General features: G+C 33.2%; 3 protein-coding genes across 3 annotated transcripts; 1 reads left to right on the top strand and 2 right to left on the bottom strand.

Annotated features, from left to right (window-relative positions):
- The first annotated feature begins 108 nt into the window (after positions 1-108).
- LOC144848634 (uncharacterized) lies at positions 109-5,809 on the top strand. Its single transcript, XM_078705456.1, has 5 exons — positions 109-750; positions 1,831-1,974; positions 2,388-2,603; positions 2,942-3,016; positions 5,354-5,809. Exons 1-5 carry the CDS (start codon positions 255-257, stop codon positions 5,542-5,544), a joined length of 1,122 nt encoding a protein of 373 aa, XP_078561582.1. The 5' UTR covers positions 109-254; the 3' UTR covers positions 5,545-5,809.
- A 732-nt stretch (positions 5,810-6,541) lies between these two features.
- Positions 6,542-9,531, bottom strand: LOC144848636 (uncharacterized). The gene is made up of 5 exons (XM_078705457.1): positions 9,010-9,531; positions 8,474-8,617; positions 7,904-8,122; positions 7,585-7,659; positions 6,542-6,846 (listed from the first exon to the last, which is right to left on the bottom strand). The coding sequence occupies exons 1-5, from the start codon at positions 9,395-9,397 to the stop codon at positions 6,656-6,658; spliced, it is 1,017 nt and encodes a 338-aa protein (XP_078561583.1). The 5' UTR covers positions 9,398-9,531; the 3' UTR covers positions 6,542-6,655.
- Positions 9,532-9,769: 238 nt separating this feature from the next.
- On the bottom strand, positions 9,770-27,182 carry LOC144848616 (uncharacterized). Its single transcript, XM_078705433.1, has 24 exons — positions 26,997-27,182; positions 25,772-25,881; positions 24,651-24,785; positions 24,060-24,164; positions 23,423-23,659; positions 21,798-21,933; positions 21,185-21,416; positions 20,200-20,386; positions 19,720-19,989; positions 19,000-19,357; positions 18,498-18,621; positions 17,045-17,218; positions 16,490-16,598; positions 15,811-15,938; positions 14,754-14,819; positions 14,075-14,227; positions 13,618-13,783; positions 13,008-13,109; positions 12,517-12,695; positions 12,174-12,311; positions 11,984-12,095; positions 11,576-11,672; positions 11,181-11,277; positions 9,770-10,429 (listed from the first exon to the last, which is right to left on the bottom strand). Exons 1-24 carry the CDS (start codon positions 27,035-27,037, stop codon positions 10,310-10,312), a joined length of 3,576 nt encoding a protein of 1,191 aa, XP_078561559.1. The 5' UTR covers positions 27,038-27,182; the 3' UTR covers positions 9,770-10,309.
- Between the last annotated feature and the right edge of the window lie 341 nt (positions 27,183-27,523).

The following is a 27,523-nucleotide window of genomic DNA, read 5'->3' as shown; positions in this document are numbered from 1 at the left end:
TATATACAATGACAAACTGTGGATTATTGATTGTCGTGTAAAAGCTTTTAAAAAGTTGACCTCAACGTCAAAGTAAGTTCAGGATATGAGTAGAATCAATTTATTGGAAGTAAGGCCTCTGTACAGAAACAAAGGAAATTATAGTGTCTGGTAGCGCAGTAAGGACATCCCCTAAGCAAGTTGATATGAACTTACAGTAGTTAAAAATTACACAACAAGTTTCCAATTGTTTTTGAATTTTAACAGTTTTTACAATGATTTTGCTGCTTCGTTTGTGTGTATGTGTAGCTGTGGTTGTTTGTGTAAATGCTGCTACCGACACTCATCCAGATATACCAAAGATACCAGATGGTACCGAACCTGCATCAACAGATGAAAACATTGACAATGAATTGAGTCCTGAAACAAAACCTACGAAAGAGACGAAAGATGAAATTATACCAACTCCGAATGTGGACGAAGACGTCTTACCGACTGCGGAAACTCCGACAGGAACTGGTTTTACGCATAGGCCTCCCCGGCCACCAACGGTAGATAACCCTACCCTGTATCATTACATCCCAGTCTCTGGTCCCCCAGGAATGCCTGGACCAACAGGTACTACAGGGAATCCCGGCTACCCTGGTCCACAAGGACCAATGGGATACGCGGGCGCACCTGGAAACAACGGTAACAATGGGTCGCCTGGTCCAGCTGGACGACAGGGTTCGGACGGTCAGAAAGGCGAAAGAGGATCACCAGGTATTACTGGTAGGTACTCATCATATTTACAAATAAAAAATTGAGCTTGCTAATGTGGTGGTGGAGTACAGTAGGTCCAAAGAATTAACAATGCTTTCATATTTCCGTGTGTCAACCACAATAATAAAAAAAACTTAATCTCAATTCTTTCAGAATTTAGAAATAACATACTTTGTTTCGATTTAAAAATAAAAATGTTTCAATATCATTAACTTTCGTAGAATATGTACGGTAATTTATATGTAAATTATACAAGTCGCAAAGAAGAAAAACCTTATTTGTTACACGACCAGGAACGGTTGAACTTTGTTCATATTGATAACGCACGCTTGGTGTTTCCGAAGACCTTTAGTTACTGTAGGAGGACTTAAACAAAATGGATTATTCAACTTAGATAATTTACAGCTTCCTTCACAAAATACAATGATATTTATAGAAATAAAACATGTCATCATTCATGGTAGGACTACCCCAAAAAAAGAAAAGAAGTACGTTTGTGGACGTTCCTATTGCATTTTGATTGTTAATAATTTTAATTCGATGTTATGCAGCCTGCAACATTATAATATACAAGTAATAAACACACAATAACATGGTATATATTAGAACACTGAACGTTAGAGAAGTTTGTGACATTTTTTGTCGTGGTTTTTGTACTGTTTTTGTTTTATATTGTATTGTGTATGATCACAGGAAAACACAATGTTCTGTATATTTTTGTATGCAAATGATAAATAAATGGAAAGTAGTATAACAATGTAAATTCAGGTGGCATTATAATTATAGTACTCTTCTAAATTACTAGTCCAATACAAATATGCAATATTCTATCTACATATTCTAATAAAGCGAAAAATAAAAAGAAGACAATGCATGAGTATCTTGCTTTGTGAAGTCACCAATATATCGATTTTCCTAACAATCTGTTGAAAACAGATAATTCAGGGCGATAAAGTTGAAAGTCGTGGACTATCGGGCAAACATACGTAAACATAAAACGTTATAAGGAATACTTGACGAGCATATCTAACGCTTAGTGCGTGTAGTTGATAGAATGTTTACAATCCGTATTGTATTTGTATTATACAGGTGATCCAGGTGTTCCAGGAGCATCTGGTACTAATGGGGAACGTGGCGCAAGAGGCCCAATGGGTGATCGAGGCCAAATGGGTCCATCCGGAAGAACAGGGGCACGAGGCGTAATAGGACCGACCGGTCCAAAAGGTAGTCGTGGTAAGTACTATACTATTTCAATATTGTTAATGATCACAGCGAACTCAACATGGTGCTTTCCTGATGGTACGTGTTGTTTATAAGTAAAAAACCGAGGCGTTATTTATCAACCAGTTATTATTTTAAATTGTATTTTAGAGTATGTTTTCTGTTTGCTTTTTGAAGTCAGTGCCTCCTTCATGTTGTATATTGTAAGAAATTATATTTAGAGTATGTTTTTTTTTATGAACGAAGGAAATAAATATTGATTGGTTATCTTGGGAAATGAATAAAACGTTCATGTATTGAAAAGACGAACACTACATCCTTCTGTTATTTTTAAACTCGACTTACTCAAAATGTAAGCGTTAAGTAGGATTGATAAACTGACTCCTGCTATGTAAATTACCTTCTTTATTCCTATTGATTACTAGGCGCAGAAGGTAAACCTGGCTCTTCGGGTATGCGGGGATTTCCTGGTAGTTGTGATTGTACCCAATCACTTGTGTACCAAAGAGCCTTTTCAGTTGCCAGAACAACCAGCTTAACTGCTAGTAATGGTCACATGATTATAACATGGAACCATGAGTTTTCAAACGTTGGTGGAGATTTTGATATGAGTACGGGTATATTCAACGTCACTATACCAGGTAGGTACGCGCATCATTTTTCAAAAAGAAGGGGCCAAGGACTAAATATTGTAATTTTCTGTTTCATTAATATCGATTTAATGTGTCCTTCTGACATAACCCGACGTACGTCTTCTTTTAAATTTAACACTATTTCAATCACATCTATTATATTGTTTTGTTTACAATTTGTATGGTAAAATGTAAAAGGTTTAAATATACTGTAATGCAGAGATACAAAATTAAAATACTTTAACTGTAGTGCGTAACTTTGTATTTAATTTGATCCTATTCATAATTACAGAATAATAACATGTGTTCTAAAGTTGATTTCAATCTATTGTGACTTTGTTTTTCAGGAACGTACTTTTTTACAATTCATGTGTACAAGTCTTCCCGACAAAACTTTCCGCTTGTACAACTACTTAAAAACGGTAAGAGCAACCACAAATCGAATTGTTATTCCCCCTTTATGTCCAGATTGTTTAGTATCTTCGAATAGGCTTAATAGACTAAAAATAATCTTTCTTGTTTTATGCCGACAACGACAAATGCACATGTTCGATTATTGTCTTGTCTGTATTCATTTTTCCATTTCTGCCAAAATGAAACAAATTGTAGTTGTTGAGTTTATTCGCTTCAGATAAAAAATTGTTCTAAAACCTGTTTTCAATTAGACGAAATTATTCGCGAAAATGAAAAAAGTTAACTATAATACGCATGCGCATTATTATTTTCCCCTAATTTTTGTGACGTGAAAATTGTGCAACCAATCAAAACTCACGATTGTTCGATTCGTGCGAATACATTCGCCTAGTGGAAAATATATGTTTAAGGGTTTCTACTTTCGATGCAAACAAGTGCATAACCAATCATAACTCATGAATTCGCATCGCATACGTTCAAACATCTCGACAGACACGCGGTCAATTGCAAATAATAATGGCATCGTGAAAATTGAATACCTTGAATATAAGAACACAATAGTGTCACACAATAGTAAAAAAATATAAATAACAACAAAAATATAATATTTTGTTGAATTATTTATTGTTGGTATTCTTGTTTATATGACAACTTATTTATTCCTATCTAAATGTAAAATGGTATAGTACCTTCCTACAAACATGTTTGCTTTGTATATGAATTAAGTTACTTCTATAAGTTTAATGATTAAATATTCTGACTGAAATACCATCAAGCCTGTATTTGATTTGTTATCAAAATTAAATGAACTACCGGCAATATCCGGTTGTTTCCTGAGTTTACACCTGACATAACCATGACATACAGTCTACCAACCTATTTATTATTATATTCTTGATTAGTCATAATACCCATAAGAATTGGTTCGCATGTCTGTTTTATAAAGGAAATGACATATCTCGTACAAAACTGTGGTCAAATTAGAACGAGATGTTTTGTGGTCCCGAACACTTTTATTGTATAAGAAGCATCAATTGTTGTCTAGATAGGTTATGCTTGGAAACCACATTTACTCAAGATACATGGCCTAGATAGAGATCTCAAAATGTACCGTTAATTACTTTGTTAGTGTTTACTTATATACATCTTATGGGACACTCTTTTGTGTCCGATCCTAACCTTTTGTCTAACTTCTCCCTATCGTAGAATGTAAGAGTTACGAATTATAGCCTCATATTAATACTATTGTATTATTACTGTAGGCCTATTACAAATAGCAATCATAGGAAGCATACGTTTTCAGAACTCGTCAGCACTCTGAATTAGGCCTACAAAATACATTGTTGTTACCGTTGCTGACAGTAGGGCATATATGCTAACTTAACGTATAGTAGCCTTACTGCGATGTGGGACACAGACCATAAGCCTGTTGTTAGTGCTTATGGAAGAGCATGAGTTTGATAGTAAACGTTACCATCAAAACACGCTAGTTATAAATACATAAAAATCAATTTAAAACGACTGTTTTTACACTGTCACTTCATATTATATTTAATTGTATGTTGTGATACTGAAACACAGTAATTATATATTATATTGAAAAGACTAATGTGGCAGGTGCATGGTCTAGAACATTCTGTAGTACTTATGTTTGGGGAGTTATAATGTACATTAAAAGATGTCTATTACTTGTGACTAGCAATACCAAATAGGCCTATGAGAGTAAATACTGGATATTGTTCAAGTTCCCATAGAAAAATTAGTTGCATCAAGGCAATCTAACAACAGGATGCTGAGCTCCGCTGCGACACGGTTGTTCACGGCTCTTATTAATAGACACCTCGCGCCGCGGCGTAGAATATGTAGCCTACATTGCACAGTACTGTTGGTATTTGTCGCAGTCAGACATAAGATCAAAGGACTGTTACGAGTTCCTAATTTGAAAAAGCGAGCTCAATCTCCTGTTGTTGGATTGCCTTGATTGCATCTTTAAGAGCACGTTGGTAGTATGGTAGACAATAAAAAGGTCACATTGTTAAAATGGCAGATAACTCACATTTATTTTTACTATCAATAAAATTAAAACATTTCATTAGACAGGCATCAGATCTTGCTTTTCGAGTACAACTCTGTTAAAAAAACATAGAATTCTTTTTTTTCCTTGTGTGGGTTTTATTTGGTCTTCTTCTTTCAAGAATATAATCATGCACGCACAATGTACAGACATAAAATCCGGTAGTATTACTGTAGCATTCATTTTACATACAATTGTTGGTATTTGAATGGATCATTGCAACCAAGTGATGATGATGTTTTGTATATCTTACTCTTATTTACTTTTTTAGGTGATCACGTGATAGGTGTGATTGATTATGGGCCAAATGATAGTGAAGATTCGTCTGGTAACAGCGTGGTACTGAACCTTGCCAAAGGAGACGCTGTTTGGCTACTTCTCTACGATGGCAAAGAAATCTACAGCAGTCACTATAAATTTACAACTTTTTCTGGATTTCTACTCTTTCCAAATTTTGAATGATGGCATGACAATAATTTTGAGTAGAAACGTTCTAATTTATGTTTCGATGGGAGGGAGATATATTAATTAAATGGCGGGCGATTATAACATTTGGGAGGGATGGCCAGGCCTCACAATATATAATGTTTAAAATTAATGTCTCTTTTTAAACAGTAACGTTGTTAAGCCTACTCCTTTAAGTTTAGGTTTATGTATAATTAAATACTGTATTGTACAATATGCATCATTACATGATTATCAATAAAATACATTTTTTTTAAATGTATGCGACGTTTTGTTGTTTGTTTTTAAAACAATATTGCATGCACACACATGATACCATTGGTGAAAAGAAAACAAATATTGAAGATCTATTAAGATGATGAGGAGGACTAATATTTGAAGAAAGAAGATGGCAATAATGATGATAATTATTTTTATTTACAATCAGGACCTACGGTAAATATTATGCAGATCGGCACAATTAATGCGTTATGTGCTGAATGTGAGTAATGCGTAGCAAACACGAACGTAAGTGAACTAACGATTAACTTATTTTGGTTGGTTCTCATTAGTCTCTTGATAGTCTTTGACATGAAGCGATTCCTAAATAATGACAATATAAATTATGTTGGTGATGTAAGTACATTATGGTATTTTAAACTTTCTGCTTATATCATGATCATAATTATTCATCCATATTCTTCAAAATATCAACATCATTATCATCATCATCAGCAGCAGCACAATTTTTCTTCTTTGAAATAACTAATTACAATCACGTGATGATGAAGTTTCATGATTTTGTTTGTAGCCTATATCTTATCTTATTTACGTTTTGTTGGCGAGCACGTGATCATCATTCTTATCATCACCATCAGCAGCAGAAGTAGCCATATAGCATTTTTTTATAATATCATATGTATTTTATTACACATGATATTAACATTGAAATTAAAATTAATAATATATACTTTCTAGGCCTACAATTTATTAGTGCTATACACCAGAGAAAAAATTCAGAAATGAATACTTTATTGTTTTCGGAAATACAAATATGAAACAAAATATATACAATTAAAGAGGATTTACTTTAGCAGTAACTATGAAAAATAACTCATATAATGTGTCATTAAATAGGCATTGGAAAAATCAAGAATCCAGAGAAAGTAGTGAATTTGTATGGATTGCTTGAAAGTTCTCGCTCTCCGTGTAACACCATCCAGATTACGTCACCCTTACGTAATGTTAAAATGACGCTATTGCCGCTGGAATCATCGCTATCGTTAGGTCCATAGTCAATAGCACTTACAACATTTTCACCTGTAAGATAATTGAACATACTGTTTTATTTAAATATCGTAGACTTAGATATGTGCTGAGTCGGTTACTGGACAATCATCACACGTTATTTAATAACTTTCAACGTTTTCATTTTAACTGCAAACTTAACTTTGGAAAGACGTGTTTTGTCATCTACGGGCCAGGGCGCATTATGTTCACAGGAATCATGAATATTTCTTGAGATTATTGAATATGATATAGGGCCCCTATAACGTACTAATTATGCCATAATTAGTATCATGAATTATTCATAACTGCTGCCTTATAAGACGTTTCTACTGAGGCTAAATAAGGTATTTTTAATAGGTTTAGAAAATACATTTTTATGACTAACTTTCTGCAATTGTTGGTTTTATTGTTATGTGAAATGTATTGGCCTTCCGAAAAATTGCATCTTTTTTGGACCTAGGTCAAATGTCAAATTCTCAAAAAGTGCAATTCAGTGACCCCCAAAAAGTCAACCCGTACATATACGGGCTTCACGTCATGGGACAGTACATTTCCCCGTATTTGAATGGTTTAGACGATAGAAAAAAAATAATCCGACCGGGGCAACCAAAGTACACCGGGAGACGTGTGCATGAGATGTAGGCCTACACCGAGACCATAATGACAATGATGACGATGATAACTCTAAACTGTTATTACAGTTATTACTGAAAACACCTAACAAGTGGTCTACTTAAGGATAACAAAATAGCATAGATGTTACTTTACCGTTCTTCACAAGTTGAACATGTGGATAAGTCTGACGAGATGTTTTGGATACGTGGAAGGTAAAGAAATATGACCCTGTAACGAAACAATGTGCCATTATTAATTCAGAATAAAATCCAAGAAAGGAAAAATAAATAAATAAAAAGAAATGGAACTTTCAAACTATTTAAAACACAAAATTTAAAACTGAATCTATAAATTGACAATGAACGTGAAATGAAAGACCAATCCGATTTTCACTCATCGGTGATTGCGAATAATATTATTATATAGCCTATCGCGGGATAAAGCTCTTAGAATGGTATACATTGTGCCATACCTGATACAGTAACGTTAAACACGCCTGTTTCCATATCGAAGTCGCCTCCTATATTTGAAAACTCATGTTCCCATATAATCACCATATCACCGTCATTTGCTACTATATTATTATTTAGAGCCACTGAAAACGCACGATACTGTCTATTCACGGCATTTGTAGTGGTAAACGTCCCTGGTATTCCTTTAGATCCTTGTGTTCCAGGTTTACCAGGAAAACCTGTAAAATATACCAGTAATAATGTTTAGCTCCACTAGGAGAAATTACTAATTTATCATGATAATCAGGATAGATAAACCGATAGATTATCTAGACTATTATAATCGCTTGCTGTTGCTAAAATTACTTGCTTTAAAGGTCAGATCGAATTAATTATCTGAAACCATTGCTGGAACACAGGGATTGTGTCATGTACAAATTACAATTTTATCATAGGATGTAGCAATAGAAGTTCTTTAACTGTATCAATCAGGTTACAAGCGACTTTGGTAGCTATTGGATTATGTTGAAATAAAATAAATAAATGAAAATATTGTTTATGTGTGTATCTCATTCCTGCCTTATACATACCTATAGTACCATCTTCTCCTTGTGGTCCAACCGGTCCCCTGTCTCCAGGCTTCCCTTTTGGACCAGTAGGTCCTCTTGGGCCAACATGTCCTTGCTCTCCACGATAACCTACCACACCTGGAAAGCCATCTAACCCCGATATTCCTGAAATTTAATAATAATTAAATTAACTATTTGTTGCTTTTCTAATCAATACAAAATTAATATTAAAAAAGACACAGTTTAATAGAGAAAAAACAATATGAATGCAAAAGTTAATAGACTGACATGATGAACAAAGGGAATTATGATTTACCACTATGATCAACCTTATTAAGGAGATACTTTGTTAGGTTCCGAGGATGTCTCCTTAGAAGGGGTTGTACTATAATATTACTATATTACAACCTTTTGCACCCTTGTCAATGTATATCAAACAATATCAAAACGTTTGTAGATATACACATTGTCAAACGAAAGGGTTGTATTATTATAATCATAATTTTAGTTAGAGGCCCTATTTATTTTTACTTTATTTTATAATAAACAAAAATTACCACATTGTCCTTCAACACCGATCTCTCCCTTTGGGCCCCTAATTCCTGGTGGACCCGGAGGTCCTGTTATTCCATCATTCCCGTGATTACCATTATTACCAGGGTATCCTGAGGTTCCCAAAACCCCAGCGATACCAGGTGCACCGGTTCGTCCTGGTAGCCCAGGAACACCAGGCGGACCCTGTACAGGCACGTAATAAAACTGTGGTTGCCGATGATGTACCGAGTCAGACGTTGTTACATGTCGCGGTATACGATTATTTTGCAAACTATCTTCTACAACTTGGCTGGTATCCTTCAGCACAGCTTCACTTTTCACGTTAGAAATTACTGAAATTGATATACAACCAGCTAACAAGAGCACGTTAATGAGGCGTCGTGGTATCATCCTGTCTCGCACCAAATCGTAGACTCTCGGCCTGTTTCAGCAAAACATTTAGAGTGTAATTTTGAAATAGTCGATCAAGATCCTTTCCGATTATAATAATAGATATAATGACGACCTTCTGAGACAGTGAATAATCCGGTTTGCTTCCTTCGTTACGGTCTATCAAGTCTAGTGGCAGGAACAAACTCATATTGCTTCCGATATTGTAAGACAATAAGAATCCTGGCTACTTCATTGTAAAAAAGTTGTCCAACTTTTTATTTATACGTGAAACAACACTACAGCAATATTATTGAATATAAAGTAAATTACAGGTTATTATTTAATACCAAAAAAACACTCAACAAAATAATATTAAAACTACAAAAATAAATGGTACTTTAAAACTTTAAATTACAGCAGTTTATCCAGTAAAAAATGTTTTAAGTTCTGTCCAAATGTTGACAATATATTATGCGATATTAAATGATCTATTCAAAAAGGAAGAAATTAATTTTTAAACAAAAGGGGGACAATTATTACTTAAAATTTCTCAAGAAATACTATACTTTATATAAAAAATGGATTTAATAAACGACAATTTAGAGAGATTTAAAACAGTATAAGCCATTATTAAAGGTCAAATATAAAACATACGAGATGCAGAGTCAAATAAATCTGGGCCTTGGAGTTCATTTAATGATATTGTATTTGTCACCTAATCTAAAAATTACCAATAGCAACCGACGTCAGTAACTTATGATTCTTCTTTTCAATTTTATTAACATGCTATTCACTGAGTAAGTAAGGGTAAGATAAAATTGAGTTATATAATAAATTTGTACGTCGGTCCTTCCACTTCATTGTCAACGTTGTTGTTACAATAAACAATATTCTCTTCCTCCTCCTTTCTCCTTAAAATTGGTAAACTCATCAGTGCATATCGACATAATGGCCATTATCTATTTCAGGTATCGCATCAGAAGAGTCAGTACGATTCAAAACGAAGTGACCACTGTAACGACGCTTGTCAAATATATCAAACTGAAGTACCTACATTGTAAAAATAAATAAATAAAATGAGAACACACAACAATTACCATCACTGTAACTACCATCACCTTGATCACCATCACCACTATCACCCCCATCTTCATCACAACCATAACCACCACAATTACAACCATCATCATTAGCACCATCATCATCACCACCATCATCATCACAACCACCATTACCATCACTATCACCACCATCATCATTACCACCACCATTACCATCACTATCACCACCACCACTATCATCACCACCATAACCACCATCACAACCATCATTACCACCACCACAACCATCATTATTACCACCACCATTACCACCATCATCATTACCACCATCATCATTACCACCATCATTACCATCACCAATACCACCATCATTACCACCACCATCATTACCACCATAACCACCACCACAACCATCATCATCACCACCATCATCATCACCACCATCATTACCACCATCATTACCACCACCATTACCACCATCATCATCACCACCATTTTTCGTCACCATCACCATTACCATCACTATTATCACCACCATAACCACCATCATTAACACCACCACCATCATCATCATTGTCATCACAACCTTTGATTCGAGTTGGTGTTTGGCGTCATTATCATTTACATTTAACTCCCAACATTGTCATAACCACCATTTATTTTAAGTTTAGAGTTTATCACTGTCCTGATCGTCATTTTTGTCAATGTGTTTGTCATCAACCACAAATACTTTAACCTACAATTGAGTTTGAGTTTGGGTTGAGTGTTTCAACAAGTTCACAAAACGTTGGTCTTTTTCCTGGAACCTCATGCCAACAATCCGTCATAACTTTGTATCTAATTCAAAATAAATAAATTGTCAAAGGTGCATTTTCCATATATTTTCTGAACAAATAAGATTTAAAATATATTTCAAAAGAATCCAGAGCGGGTACCCTTTTGACATAAATGGGAGTTGTTTCAAAAAGAAGATGCAACGAAAACAAAAACCGCGAGGTGAAACAAATTACAAGAGAAACGAAGTCGACGAGATTGAAAATATTGAAAAACAAGTTGGGAAGTGAAAATAGTAACGATTTTGAACGTTAAAAATAAGGATCAGAATAAGGCCTGTTTATTAAAAAGGATCACTAACAGATAGTCACTGCAATGGCTTGGTTTCTCCAGCCTCTTGCCTGCTTGTAACGCTGTCATCACCTGTCTGGCACTCAACTCTGCATATGGTCTTGCGCCTAAGATAAATGTATTAAAGACACAGTAAATATACGTTTTTGTAGAATAGAAATATATATATATTTTTTAAGAACGAGTGAGGCCTGCTTTGTGTGTAATTTGAGGTAGGAATTGTGGAGATTAGTTATTAAATTCATTAAAACACTTCTACGACTTCGGATTCTTTATTAGGACGCATTTCTAGAGAAATGTTTGGTTTATCAGTTTAAGTTGTCTGTTACCATTACAAATGTTAGTGGTCTTTACAAAAAAATAAAATAAAACATGTTTTCAAACATATTGTAAAATGTTCTTGTATATAAAAACGTACCTAACGTAATAATCTCCCAGACTACAACCCCAAACGACCAGACGTCACTCATGGTTGTGTAAACATGCTCAAATAATGATTCGTGAGCCATCCATCGAACAGGTAAGCCATCCTAAAACACATAAAGCAGTATTAATAATATTCAGACATACTATACTATTAAACAAATATATAAACAATTAATACGTACCGCGTGAGTAGAGAGACGATGTAATTGTTTCTTCAGCACATCACGTGACAGTCCAAAGTCAGATATTTTACAAAGTTTCTTTCCTTGTACGTCTTCTCCGACAAGAACATTGCGAGCGGCTAAATCACGATGAATAACCTATGTAAACAAATGATATTTCGTTAGTAGACCTATGCTTACTTGGTGATTAGAGTAATCCGGATGGGTCAACTGCAACTGCAAATGAGCGTGCCATTGAATCTAATTGTTTAGCAGATGTGTTTGCGAAAAAACGAATTATACTTATTCAGTTATTCACTCCGAATCCCTGCATACTTAAATTAATTATTCAATGTACTGTTACCTTATTAGCTGAAAGAAACGCCATTCCTTTTGCAATTCCATTTGCAAAATGTATGAGGTCGTGTGGTGTTAAACCAGACGACAATGACAGTCCTTGGTCACTAACATGAGATTGTTGATCTTGCAGAAAGCTTCTCAAATCTCCATGCTCGGCAAATTCGAAGATTAAATAAAATGGATCTACATTATATAATTAATAAATATTCAGCTAAAAGTGTTAACATTGTTCTTGTTTATAAGCTTACACATGCAGAAAAATAAATACTTGTTGGGGTGATTTCTAACTTCTACACGCAATATTTAAATAGGCAACATTTGGACACTATTATGAAATGTACTGCGATTTTTCTACTGTTTCTTATTATTTGATACTGCCACCAGCTGAACATCTCCAGTCAAAAAGTAGTAGCACGCCCTCTATATCCTCACACAAAACGGCACGTTTTTAAAAAGTGTCATAATTGATTAAAAACAATGATTTATTTGTCTTACCTTCATGACTGCAAATACCTAAAAGTGTAACAAGATTGGGATGCGGTGATAGTTTACGAAGTGTGTGTAATTCATGAGAAAAATCAGTCTTTTTGTTCAAATCTGTAAAAGTATAAACATTAATTGGCAATGTGTCTTTGTACTATTGGCCATGCTCGGGTATGGTGTTATTGTCTTTCTTTCACATAATGCAAAAGAGAGATTTTTTTAAAGTCGACATTTACCTTTAAACAAAAGCCAATTCAGGCTTTGATTCACACGCATGATCAGCGTACATTTTAGGTATTATTCGTGACGTTACGTTAACTCCAAAACTGTATTTTTTTAAATTTGTGTGCAACGTAACGGGAATCGAGCTTGTTTGGAAATGTGTTTAATATCAATACTAATTTTGTTAATCAATTTTAGTACTTAAATGTTTTTAAATTGTTCAATTCTAAAAGTTTAAAAATTCATGTCTTGTACAATTTACTGTACAGTATACAATAAAAATACAAAGTTGTTACTTAGTTCCATTTCACCATGTCATGTTAAACACTTTGCGTGTGTGTGTGTATGTATGCCAAAGATGTAATTCCAAACAAATTGATTGATTGTATCCTATCCTTACCTTTTAAACTTTTAACAGCTACCAGGCTCCATTGCTTTTGCCCTCGGATGTTATACGCACGTGCTTTCATTACATTGCTAAATTTTCCTTCACCGATTTTGTCACCAATCTCAAGATTTTCTCGAGCAAATTCAATTGAGTCCTCGATAGGTAGCTCGTAATTGATCTAAAATGATTAATCAATATCTATCAATATAACTCAATAACACTCAATATTTAATCTACTATTGTATTACACGCAAAACATGGCAGTTAATCGATTCAATATGATCCCTCAAATGTGTTTCTCTTTACTAATGTAATTTTTTATGTTTATTCAACACACATTATAATCTTGAACAATTACATATTAATTATGAATTTGATACTTTTTACTGATGACATTTTTTGATATAATGTTTTTCTATATTTAAGCTCAACATTTTTGTCAACATATCGAAAAGTTATACAAACATACGTTATCGGCGCCTCCAACTGCGCCTTTCTCGAAATTTAATTCGCTTTCATAATTTACACGGTTCACCGCTTTTCTATTATCGTAAGAATTCAAGCGTACTCGTTGAATATGGTTATCGTAAATGACATTTGAATTCTTTTCAGTTGGTGTACACTGGAGAGTAAAATTGAATCATAAATTAGTTATAATAGTTTGGTGATTGTGATTGATTGTGATTTGGTGATTGTGAAGAAGATGTTACACCACCACTGGATGGAAAGGATATTGCAAGGAATGATGGCGATGATGATGATGATAATTATAATAATTATGACGATCAACGAAGATGATGATGATCATCATAACTATTTATTAATATTATTCCTTTTATTGCATAGTAATATAACAGCATACTTGTAACTGATCGTATTGTAGCTAATACCTCAATTTTAAGTTACGGTGTATGTAGAATAAGATTGCATAAACCTATATAAAACCAATAAAACTCGACAATAACAAAGGCAGGGCTAGGTATCTTTATAAGCATGTAATGACATTTTACATTTCATTGGAATAATCTTTCAATACACACATTGAGACAATCAAATATCCAAATTATACCACCGAAAATGAAGGCAATGCACAATAGGCATGGTATTCAACTGATGTGTTGTAAGCATAAGATGAGAAGAAATCTTACGTTTTCATTATTCATTGGAGCTTCTGAATAAGGTACCGAGTAGATGTTATCAAATTCCTCATCACTCTGGAAATGTAAAAAACGGATCGATTGTTATTTAATACACCTCTATTCTGGTAGCATTAAGGAGGGGACATTCTAATTCGAAAGGAATGCGGGGAAATATAAGTTTTAATAATATAACAGCAAATTCGTATTCAGAAGGCACCTCATTAATGGTGTACCCTTTAAGAGTTCTACTGTGTTTAGATATAACACATATGTGCAATGTCTAACTAATATGAATTAGTGTATAAATGTACATTGCTTGCTTGAGAGCTACAGAGCTTCATTTACTCTTTAGAAGCCCCAGACGTTTTTGTCGAACAGATAAAATGATTAAGTGATTAAATACATATGATGTAATATAAACTACTATGCCGTTCAGTATTATATACAGTATAACGACGGTTTCAAATTATTCATTCGTACTTTATTCACAACAACGACCTGTTAAGAATGCACACGTACCAGCATTGTAATAGGTACGTCTACATGGTAAACGGTATTTTTTTGTTACTTGTGTAAACAATTTCCTCTGCTTTCAATGTAGAATAAAATAAATTCACAGTTAATCAACCAGTGTAAAAAAAAAACATAAGTGATAAGAGAGTCTGCGTAACGTATGGCAGTGACAAATACTAATGTAAAACGGACGTTTTCGTCCAGCTCATCACCCTAGACTTTATCAGTTCATATGTCGTTAGTTACAAGCATACATTCGTCTCCAGCCACTACGTGGTTTTGCTCAGTCGTTAGTAGTGGATCAAATATATGAGAGAGTTGGTGTGCACCTTCGTCCCTGTACATCGTATTCTACAAAACCACGGAGAGGAGTCTACTCATAACCTAATGACATATCTGATGAAGTCTAGCTGTAGGGCAAAAGTGTCTTGGAAAAAAACTTTTACACTGGTATTTGTTACTGTCATACGCTACGCAAACTCCTTTAACTTAAGTAACTAATCACAATCACGGTTGCATCAAACCCTTTTTTGTAGGGCCAAACAGTACTTACTCGTTTTTTTATGTTTCTTCGACAAATAACCAAGATTACGATAATTATTAGTATGAGTAAACCTGCACCGATCGAACCACCGATAGGTCCTGTTAGCGAAGTTTCACTTGAAGTTGCACCAACAGGACCTGAGAATACATTACAATCATGTAAACGCTTACATAACAGAAATTCTCAAATTTAACTGGTTTATGAATTATAAATTTAAGGTATTAACATTGGTTTATATGGACGACAGTACAGTCACACTAAATAAAATCTTATTTAAAACGAATCGAATCGGTACAAAAACAAGGACGTTATATATGAAAGATGGTTTTAAAAAATCATTAAGTATAGGAGAAGAAATTGATATTGTATTGGTGGTTTATAAGTCAGCGGTAACTCACACAATGTAATCTTATTTAAAATGTGATGGGTACAAAACCGCGGAAGTTATAAATGAAATATGGCTTGATAAAATCATTGAGTATAGACTATAAAATTGATATTTAACAAGATCTTATTCGAAATAATCTGGTTTGATAAAATAATTAAGTGGAGACGTTACTATGACGTGTGGGAGAAAGTGAAACTTCTGATAATAGATATTTTGTGCTCGCAAATACTTCCATATTTAAATTAATATCATAAATACTCATTTGTTTAATATAATGTAAACATTCTATTTTGACCTTACTTGTGCTTTCTTGAGATTTACCGGTTACTATCTTTACTGGTAATGACGTCTTTGAAGCTGGTGATGACATTGTAGCAACGGGGTCTACGGTAGATGCTTTTATCAGGAACTACAAAACAAATAAAATATTTTTATGATTATTCTCTGATTGTACTATTTTAAAGCATTAAGACGAGAATTAAAGTATTTCTAATTATACAGTAAAAATGAGGTAAGTTATTCTTTTACAAACAAGTTTAATTTTCATATCATCAATATTATACAAGAATGTCAAAATGCAAAAAGAGACATGGACATGTTACATAATATTATTTTACTAATAAATTATTTAAAAAAAAAAAATCAATAGACACTGTTTGGGGTTTGTCATCAAAGCAAATTTCCTATTTGACTAATAAAGATTCTGTTTTTTTGTATTTACCGAAAATTGTATTTAAAGAAAACCCATAGGACGATAAAGTTAAAATTATTGTGAACGTATCTTAAAGCATGTTTCCAAGTATTTTGTTTATTAACTGTATTTTATAGACATAGGCCTACAGTCATTTAGTTTACCTTAACTTCAACTGTACTTATAAGCTGGGCTTCATTTGATACAGAAATCTCTACAGTGTATTTCTGGTCTTCGTCCGACTGAATTTGACTAAAATCCAATGATAATTCGTAGACTAATGCCTCGTAATCGTACGTTTCACCGGCCACGCATTTTGACGGCATCATGGCGCAGTACTAAAAAAAACGATTAACGGTTTGGTTTGTTTGTTTTTTTGCTTTATTTTTTAAGTATTGGAGATCTCATTCATTTTAAGAAATCGGTCAAGTGTTTACCCTAATCTGACGTAATTGTAGCCTACTACTCAGTACATAGGACATCGTCATCACCTATTTTCGAATAAAAATGTTCTGAGCTTAGCTCATTGGTTCCAATATATTGTACTTCGTAGTAGTTTTACATTCTCAAGTTTAGTGGTCAGAGATATGAAAACAAAGTGTTTACGGGTTCATTTTCCATCAGAAATTTGTTTAAACATTGATGTATATTGGATATCAGTAATATTAGTAGTGGTAGAAAATCGAACCATTCTTCATTACTATTAGCAACATACGAGAATATTTTTATACTTTATTTACTAAACAGACCAGAAAACAGATAAGAAATACTAAACTAAGATGAATAAAAACTAAGGTAAAACACAAATAACATTATTATAACTAACCAAATTGATTTATAATTATGATTTATATCTGCAAAATATTTTTAATCAACTTTAAGGATACAATATTTATGACATGAAAAAACTCAGCTAGTTTTGAATCACGTTATTGAAACTCTAAAAAACTGCTAACAAAGTAAACAGTACAAGGATAAATAATGTTTGTTTGTATTTCAACACTTGTTATTATCTTGAAATATCCTAAAGAAAGTCTATTGAATTGTAGAAACCAAGGATAGCAAATAGCAATGAGGAAGTTAAACGTATTACCTTTCTGTTTTATGAAAGCATATTTCATGCTTCGTAAAATACATTCTTTAATACAATGACATAAATTATATTTGGTTTGGGTTAGACTTTTATCTGGCATCAATTGATGCAGTGTTGAAAGGTTAGAAGTTCGACTAAGGTTAGTCTGTGAGAACAAAATAAGCTTAGTACTAACTTCTGACTTTTATTAATATTCCACACTATCATTATATCATATATATTAAAACACCACAGAGATAATTATAATATCAGATCAGTTTAATATTTTAAACACGCTATTTAATGTTGGAAGTTTGATTCTAAACAGTAATTTTGGCCAAAATATTCTCATCTACATTTGTTAGGCCTATACCTAGGCATTGTTTGGACGAATTCTATCTATTTTAGCTGCATTTAGGCTTGTATAGATTGGGATAAGCGTAACACTAGATTATTAACTCCATTAACATGTCACACTCCTCTACATATTAAAACAAAAGATTATTGTTGTATTATTAATTATCAAATCATATTGTAACATTTACCTCTTCTACGCGTATAACTTCCTTATCGATTTCTATCGGATCTGGTGAAAGTATATGGTAAGTGACCAGTCTCCTCGTTAATTCAACTAATCCACTTTCATCCTCTTGTACTGACACTTGGACACTAATTAGTGATAATGATAAGTGAAATGATTAATAAATATAACATCAATGTTAGCGATCAATAGGTTTTCTCATATTATTTTTTCCCCCTATTGATTAAATAAGGGTCCTGCTAAATGATTTTAGTCTATTCACTTAGTACAGTATTGTTTAGCCCAGGGCTCCATATCCTCACCACTAAAGTCGAATAGTAAACAAACAAGCCAAACATACTCTTTTGTATAGAATATGGCTGGCTATTGAAGTTAGATCATTAATATAAATACCATTACTAGCCTACATAAAATGTAGCATACGAAAACGTCAGTATCGTATATGTAAGCCTAAAATTAGATTACTTAACACTAAATTTAAGGTGGTCAATTTCACTACTTCTTACCTTAAAGAGTCATCGTAATTAACTTCAGTGAAAGTTTCACTTGATGTTTCAAATGTTCTTCCATTCTGACTTACTGTAAGATTCGTTATAACAGGTGCTGTTGATTCAGTCTGTATCATTGCACTATCTTCAACAGTCCTTCCAAATATATCCCAAGCAGTCACCACAAAATGGAACACATCTCCACTTCGAACGTTGTTGTAGGTAAAGGTATACTTTGTGCTTAGCTGGGAGTTAAATGTTTCGCTGTTTACTATGATATCATCACGAATAAAGGTCGTGCTGACTTCGAACTCCACAATTCCATTCACATTGTTAATAGGTAAACGTCCTCTGGTTCCATTAATTTGATCATATTCTATAAATAATATAAATTATGCTCTATATTGAAAAAAGCCAACACATTTTTAAAATCAGCAAAATATTGGAAAGATAATTTCCATATATATAGGTATAAGGACATTGATTACAGATATTTTATGTAAAAAAGAAACCTAAAGACAGATTAAAATGTCGGTAACGATTTAATCGTCAAGAAACTTCCAGGATTTCAACTTTGTTTCAGTGTAAGTAATTATCTATCTAGGCCTATACACAATTACAAAAAATAACCAAAGAATTGGAAAGATAATTTCAATATTATAAAGGCTGTGTGTTGCAATTGAGAATAGATAAGAATTTAGCCCTGCAGGGTCCCATTTAAAATAATAAATACATTACCTTCGTCAAGATATAGATATTCATCTATCTCATTTAGTAGAGAGTTTTCGTGCACAAATCTGCTCCAGAAGTGACCACTCCAATCTAAATCAACTGAAACATCTCCAACGCTTCTTAGCCATTCGATAACTTCACCATTTTCCGACACAAATCTTATCGACTTTTCTGGTTTTACTTCTGGGGGGTTTGTGTCGTCAAATAGAATAAATCTCCTCGCCAATCTGACGTTCATAGCTTTGTCTTGTACTTCCAAAATTATTGAATACAAACCTGTAAAAAATACAGTACAGTTAGAAACAAACCAACTGAAACCCAATAGAGTACAAAGAAAGCATTTACTAAAATTGCAAAATGTGTACTTCAGTGCGCGCAAATATGCATGTGTGTATTGAATGTTATTGCATTACCATTTTTTATTTTACTCATGAACGAAAAATAACAGGACCATCATTTCGAGCTACGTTTGCCATGTTATTTTACCTGGGGATGGCAATTGTAGGCCTACTTCTGTTGAGTCATAGTATAGTAACTTCATTTCGTATTCCCGTTGTGTTTCTTTCAATAGAGCCGTGTTTTGTTGTATTTCTAATCTATATACTGTTAAAGTATATTCTTCAATTCCAGCAAAATCATCGATCCAGTTTGACCACTGCGCGGAAACAGTTTTCTAAAAGCAAAAAAAAAACAATTGTTAACTTGTTGATTAAATTATACCGTGCATTCTGATTTCTGCATCAGTAAATATTATCATTACCGCAATATCAACACATATCAGTTATTGTTTGTTTGTTTTTCTGCATACAGAAACAAAATGACAGAATAATATAAAACTAAACTTAATTTACAGTAAAAGTGCAGGAGTGCAAATTGGGAATAACATTGGTTTATGGGCAAACAGGCGCAGAAGTTAGGTTAGATTTGAACGAAAGAAAATTGGGAAGAGGTTGTTATGAAGTACTTAGTACATTCCATAATTTCAGACCATTGTACACATTCTTTCAGATTCTTTTTATATTAGGAAAAAAGGCCAAAGTGTCACTGTATTCTGTAACTAAGCGATAAATAAATGCTCATTTACATCTTCAGAGGAAGTCAAAATAGATTAGATATATTGCGTCCTTTTTTCAAATTTATTTGTTGAATATGTCATTTTGATGTTCCATAATAGTTATTTACTTTGACCAAAATTGGATTTTAAACAAAGTATTTACCTGAAAAAACTTTAAAACCAAAAATAGTCAATTTGACTGCCAGATAATGGGTTTCGGGGTTAATTTATTTGTTTTTTGATAAGTGAAATTGGGGTTTTTCATGATTCTTTTCTGCGGAAGTTTTTATTAAAATTAAAATTGGCCTATTCAAAATCTGATTTTATTAATCTTCATTTTTCAAGTTTCGGGGGGACAATACATCTTGAATGTACACATTTTAGTGAAGATGCCAAAAAAAAAGACAGCAGTTTTACCATAGTTGTAACATCATTGCCAACATCTAACATAGTTCTCTGACAATTAAACGTAGTACAATGGTATGGTTTGTCAATGTCAAACGTAAACTCAACATATTCGACCACGCTGCTACCAGCAGCTGGTCGAAAATAGTCCGTCCTGTAGGTTTCACGGGTGGCATCTCCAGCAACGTCCAGGTTTGTAATTACACGATTGCCACCAGTTATTATTCTTATTAAACCTCTGATACTAAAATTTGAAGGAAAAAAGAAAATGTATTAATTTTCAATGATTCCCTAAAGATACTGATTTAATTGACAAACATACTGAATTACAAGTGGGTGATGGTGCCAGCCCAACTTTCCGTTATTGGGACGACCCCTCAGGATGTAAATCTCCTTTCATGAATATAAAGGGTTTTGCCTGGAACTATACACAGTATTATTTATGTGGTATCGAAATAAATCAAATCAAACAAAACATGCAGAGAGAATATGGTTACGTAATTCATTCGTTGTAAACTATAATTGCTCGTTAACCGTTGATGCAGGTGGGATCAATGTATGAGGTAGGCCTACTTCATTAAAGTGTATGAATGAGGTATGTTCATATTATATATATATAACTAACCTGTCACCCGTCTTAATGTTATGATCGTCTAAAGACAAATGGATTGTTTCTTCACAGTTGTGTACACGTGCTGGGTAATCTCTTGATACAGAAGAAGTACAAGTAGGAAATGCGATGGGGTTGACAGAAGAGCCATCTGTAAGAGTAAAACAATAGTAATGCCATCTATGCAATGTAATTACGTAATAAAATGATTTTACCAACCACATTTGATGTGCGATACATAGCACTGTGATGGTTAGAAAGTGTATTTAAAGATGTATTTCCAAAGCAAATTTCTGTTAATTTCAGTTTTAATGATGGACAAATAAAGATACTATGACTATGACGATTGTCCCCTAAAAATGAAGATAAATAAAATCAGACTTTGAATAGGCCTTTTTGTAGTTTATTCGCAGGGGACAATATTATACAGATATTGCCTGCTTAGAGGTGAAATACCATAAAACCTCGAAAAGAAGCCCATGGGCTTCTTCTTTTTTTAGTGCTCTTGGGTGGGCTTCTTTTCGAGATGGGCTACTTTCCGAGATGGGCTTCTTTTCGAGAGTACTTTTGCAAACTGTAGAGGGGGGCTTCTTTTCGAAATGAATGCTGTAAATTTTGTGAATTTCTACTACAATAATATGACTTTTGAGACATTTTTTCAACCATGAAAAAAAAAAAGCAGAAAAACAGTCCTATGATTCACCGTCAAATACAATCATTATTATGCGAATATATCTCTCTTTCGTTGAGTTAATGTCTACAATTTATTTTTTATCCTGTTTATATTCAAAATCCGGTAATTGTGCTTTGATTTTACATACCAGATGCTTCGACACCTATCGTTTTGTAAATCTACTGAACGTATGTATGATAATATTAAAACATGTAACATAATATTACTATTCAAATTTTGATACAATTTATTATGGACATAATATATGATGAGTTATTAAACAAGAAATATTTCTTACAAAAAACGCCGCTCGACATTTTAAAATTAATCATTGTTCTTTTGATTAATTTATTATTAATTATTAAAAAGATGTCCTTTAATCGCAAAGATACATACAAATCACAGATAGTTCTTTAATTATGAATCACATGCCCATTTTTTCACTAGTTAATTGTATACACAGCATTTGAAAGAAGACATGTGTACCTTTCCAACAATGTATTATTTGCCAAAAAATATTAATCTACTAATTCAAAAATGGCATTTAAAAATGGTCAATTTTGAACTTTAATGTGCTGTACCCTGTTCGTCTGAACTTTATGCATGCAACTGAATACCCTCTAGAGACAACGTGACTACTTCAAGTTGGCACAAGTGGAAATTCTGTTGATTTGCGTCAACCAATCAAAGGGCAAGAATCCAAAATCGTTCAACCGTGAGCACTCATATACTCTTTTCCCTTACGTTTTTTGGGTGCAGCAGCTGGGACCTATAAATTATAGTGGAGTTTCCATTTTCGCATTTATGTCAGTTTCTCAGTACTAAAACTGCTGCTTGCTTTATATCTGATTGCGTCATTTTGTGGGCTAGAGCAGCAGCGTGAAAAATATCTGTAACAAGGATGTATTGCCATTTTAATAATAGCACAACTCTCAGTCCAATATTTTTATATTCAAATACAAATTACCTTCATAGATGGTGATCTGTGCCTCCACTGAGGCAATACCGAAAGACCAACGAGATACATATGGAGGTAAATCCACAGTCGGTCGTTCTGCTTCACTTCTCCACGAGATGGTGAAGCGATCGGCAAAATCATTTGTGTATGTCCTGATACGTAAATTATGGTTTGACGTAGAAACGTTACGTTCTCCATCTGATAAGGTGCCAATGTAATCGTACACTTCCGGTCGTAAAGAGCTTACTGTAGATTACAAAAAAAGTTACATTCATGTTTTAAAAAACGTACATTTACAACTCTAATTATTATTTTGTAAATTTGTTGGGGCCATTACTTTATTTTGAAATAGAGATATATTTAAAAATTAAAAATAAATTGTTTGTGAGCGTAAAACGATGAGATTCAGTCAATTATAGTTGTATATGGAGCGACAATTATGATTGCCACCGATTCCTTTTTCGCATGTTTCACAGTTTTAAGAGCACTCATTTAGTAATGTGTTTAATAAAAAAGGATTATTGATTACTTTAGTTAAAACAATATAGTAGTAATAGTAGTATTTAGCATCTTACAGTAGATCGTACTCTGCGAAATGTTAGATTGGTCTAATGGACAGGCTTTATTAGGATCTTTCTAAACTCACCTAAGCAAGTTGTATCAGTAAATCCTTCATGACATTGACATGATTCTAGACCATTATTGCATGTTCCTGGAAAGCAAGCCCTTGAATCTCGCCAAGAGCATTGTTCTGTAAAGAACATAGTTTATCACATTTTATATAAAACAACCTTTTTGCAACAAATTACAACGTACTTTTACTGCAACCATCACAGCAGCAGAGCAGTTATAGGCCTAAGCATAATATTGTCATCAATTAATTAAAGCATGATTGTATTTAATACGTCAAAAAACACATGATCATGTTGCGGCTTGCGTACAGGCGTTGTCTCCCTAGTGACAGCGTGTTATTTAGCGAGAGAATGTTGTATAATAGAATTATCTTCAAGGTTAAGATACACACAACGTCACCTGTGACATTATTCCTATAATAAAGGCAGCAGCATGTGATATTGAACAAATTATAGACATAGTTTAAGTGTCGCGAATCGGCTAACCAAATCCGAAAAGTGTGGAGTCGGTCATAAACGGTTTTTCCCTTGTTGAGCAAAATTACCATAATTTACAGTAGTGCCCGATATAAAGTTAGCTCTGTCAGCGTTTATTTCGAACTCACCAATGCAAGTCTTTCCATCTGGACTTTGTAGAAACGCTGCACCATCAGCCCCATAGTCACCTTCACATTTTAGACACACCTGATCATATGCATTTGTGCAATTTGTAGCTTCACAATTATCGATTGAAGAACATTCTTAAACAGTCATAAAACATATCGATAATAATGATAGATATACATACTTTAAAAGTACAATATCTTGATAATCTTTATTTCAGTGCCATCCAAGAAAAACCCAAAAAATAATGTTATGTCTTCAAATATTAAATCTGAGCATCATGTTTGTTTATGGTTTCATGTGATTTTTAAAAGTACGACTGACTGTAATAAAAAGGTCAGATTTGGGTTTAAGATCAAATTACTCAGATTAACATGAAATTTATGTTCATTCCAATGGGATTACAATAGGACATTATAGTAGGGCCTAGCAATTTTCAAGTGCAATAACAACAATTAATTACATCGTTAAACATATATTTCTTTCGTTTAGTTTTATAAATCACTTCATTTAATGACATTAGTTATTATTTTTATTTCAATTTTTTATCAGTCTGATCCATCCAGCAGAAGCTAATCATTAGGGTTCCTCAGAACAATACACAAAAATAACTAAAATATTTTAGGCCTAAAATAGAAAGATTTTAAATAAAAATGTGATTTAAATTAATTGGCGATCTGAGAGTATGTTTTTTTGGGAAAATATGAGTAATAAGAGTAATATGAAGTATGTCGGATATCGAAAAGAAGAGAATAGCATAGAGTTCTCGGTAGGTTCTGTGGGTATGTGATGAGTAAGTCATTGTCATTTGATGCACTTTGAATCTATATAATATAGGAATACTATACACAGATGTTATTCAAATGAGCTTATATAATTATGAACCATCATATTACATGACGATTAAAGTTATGTGAATCATCAATATTTAATAATTCTATATCTTCAATTTTCCCATTGCTACATCCTTTTCGTTATTTTCTAACATTTTACACCTTTCATTCCATATTTTCACATTAGGATCAATGTAATTTATTCAGTAACATTTTGTAAATTCAACATATAGATTTTTCCTTTATTATACATATTACTCTTAACATGATTTTTATAAACCAGACATTACCTTGACAGATTGGAGGATGGAATCCAGTTGTACATACACACGTACCGTTGATACAAACTCCTCCGTTGGAACACACAGCATGTCCACATTGTTCACCGTTAATTACATACCTTTGTGTCAACATACAAATATAACAAGGATGAACAAACTAAAGTACTTTAAATCTCTAGATTCTTACAATACCAATATGTTTCAATTTTATTAATTTATAGTCCTCAAGAACTGTCGACATCATACTATGTTATTTCTCTTACCATGTACATCTCTCCATCTGTCCGCTTCGTGATTTTGTTATTTAAAACTGTTTTCTTCTACCTATAACATGAACTTACCTCCGACGTAACTTACGGATGGAAGTCTCTTTACGCAAATGGCACAAACCTTAGGTAACATACAACTGTCATTAGATGACTGAGTAACTGACTATTGCAAGTTATCTGCAAACGAATCTGGCTGTACATTCATACACGATATATCTGTCAGTAGGCTACGATGGTCAATTATATTCATGTTATTCTTCTCAAGATTCCTGGTCTAGGGATTTTATTACACAGCACATAGGCCAGCCGCCCGAAGTACATATATATTATTTACAAAAATTTGATGCAAAATGAATTATTTCTTTTTTTAAATGCACAAAGTAATACAATAATTTTGTCGAAAACCCGCCTGTTCTTGACAGATAAATTGTTCTTCGGCACACTTACACATTCTGTTATTAATAATAATGTTATTCAAATATATATTCTGACGAAAGCTTCAGAATCGGGTGTAAAAATACACGCGGCACTGTCGAATTTTACATTTGGCTTTTACGAACTGCAATAAAAGCTGTTACTGTTTATTACTATTGGATGGTAGTTTTAACAGTTTCCCCTTTGAGTTGAGAAAATGTATAACTAATACTATTGTTCAGTTACATTTCTCTATTTTGAAGAAGTATTAATACAAAACCAGACAAAACAAATGTTATGACAATCATTCACCCATAATGAATGACAGCAGCAATACGTAATGGGTCTTTGTGTGAAGACACAATACAAATTGAATTAAAGGGAAATTTACAACTTAAAAAAAAATATATAATTATAATCAAAATTAATGCGATATTCGTAAAGTGACTCTTACATAGCTGGACCCATATGAACATAGTGACTGAATTTGCAAACTAAATTAAGATTTATTTATACACAAAGTACTGTAATAACGAAAAATGTATTCCTACCTTGTTATGAACAACGACAATGTAAGCAGTTTTCGAAACATTCTGGGAAATTACTCGAAAGATAAGATTTAAAATGTTCACTTCTAGTCAACCCCAAAAATTGGAATATACCTGGCAAAGAAAACTAATAGTTGTGTAACATGATATAACCAACGTCGTCATCATGAAGCCATTCAATAAGTACACCGTTTAGAGAATACTTATGTAAGTAGTCGGTTCGTTTCACTTCACTGGATACATTAAAGCACACAATACACAAACATAATAACAATTACTCGACAGTGTTATTATTACAACAACAGTATTATTACTTCCCTCGTTTTATTTATCACTTTTACCTAGCTAGTAACCATGCGGTGTACAATAGAGCTAATTTAAAATAGATTTGAATTCGTCACTTCGAAGAGTTAGTTATCCGCAGGACAAACGCAACGTCAAAGCACGTTAGAAAATGTGCACAGAACATGATTATGGTATTATGACGTAAAGAAAACAGTATGTAATTTTTTACATGTACAAAGTCAAAC

Source organism: Antedon bifida, chromosome 7 (assembly GCF_963402885.1).
Source record: "Antedon bifida chromosome 7, ecAntBifi1.1, whole genome shotgun sequence".
NCBI lineage: Eukaryota > Metazoa > Echinodermata > Crinoidea > Comatulida > Antedonidae > Antedon > Antedon bifida.
The sequence above is the reverse complement of the archived record's forward strand: the minus strand, read 5'-3'. Positions and strand labels throughout refer to the sequence as shown.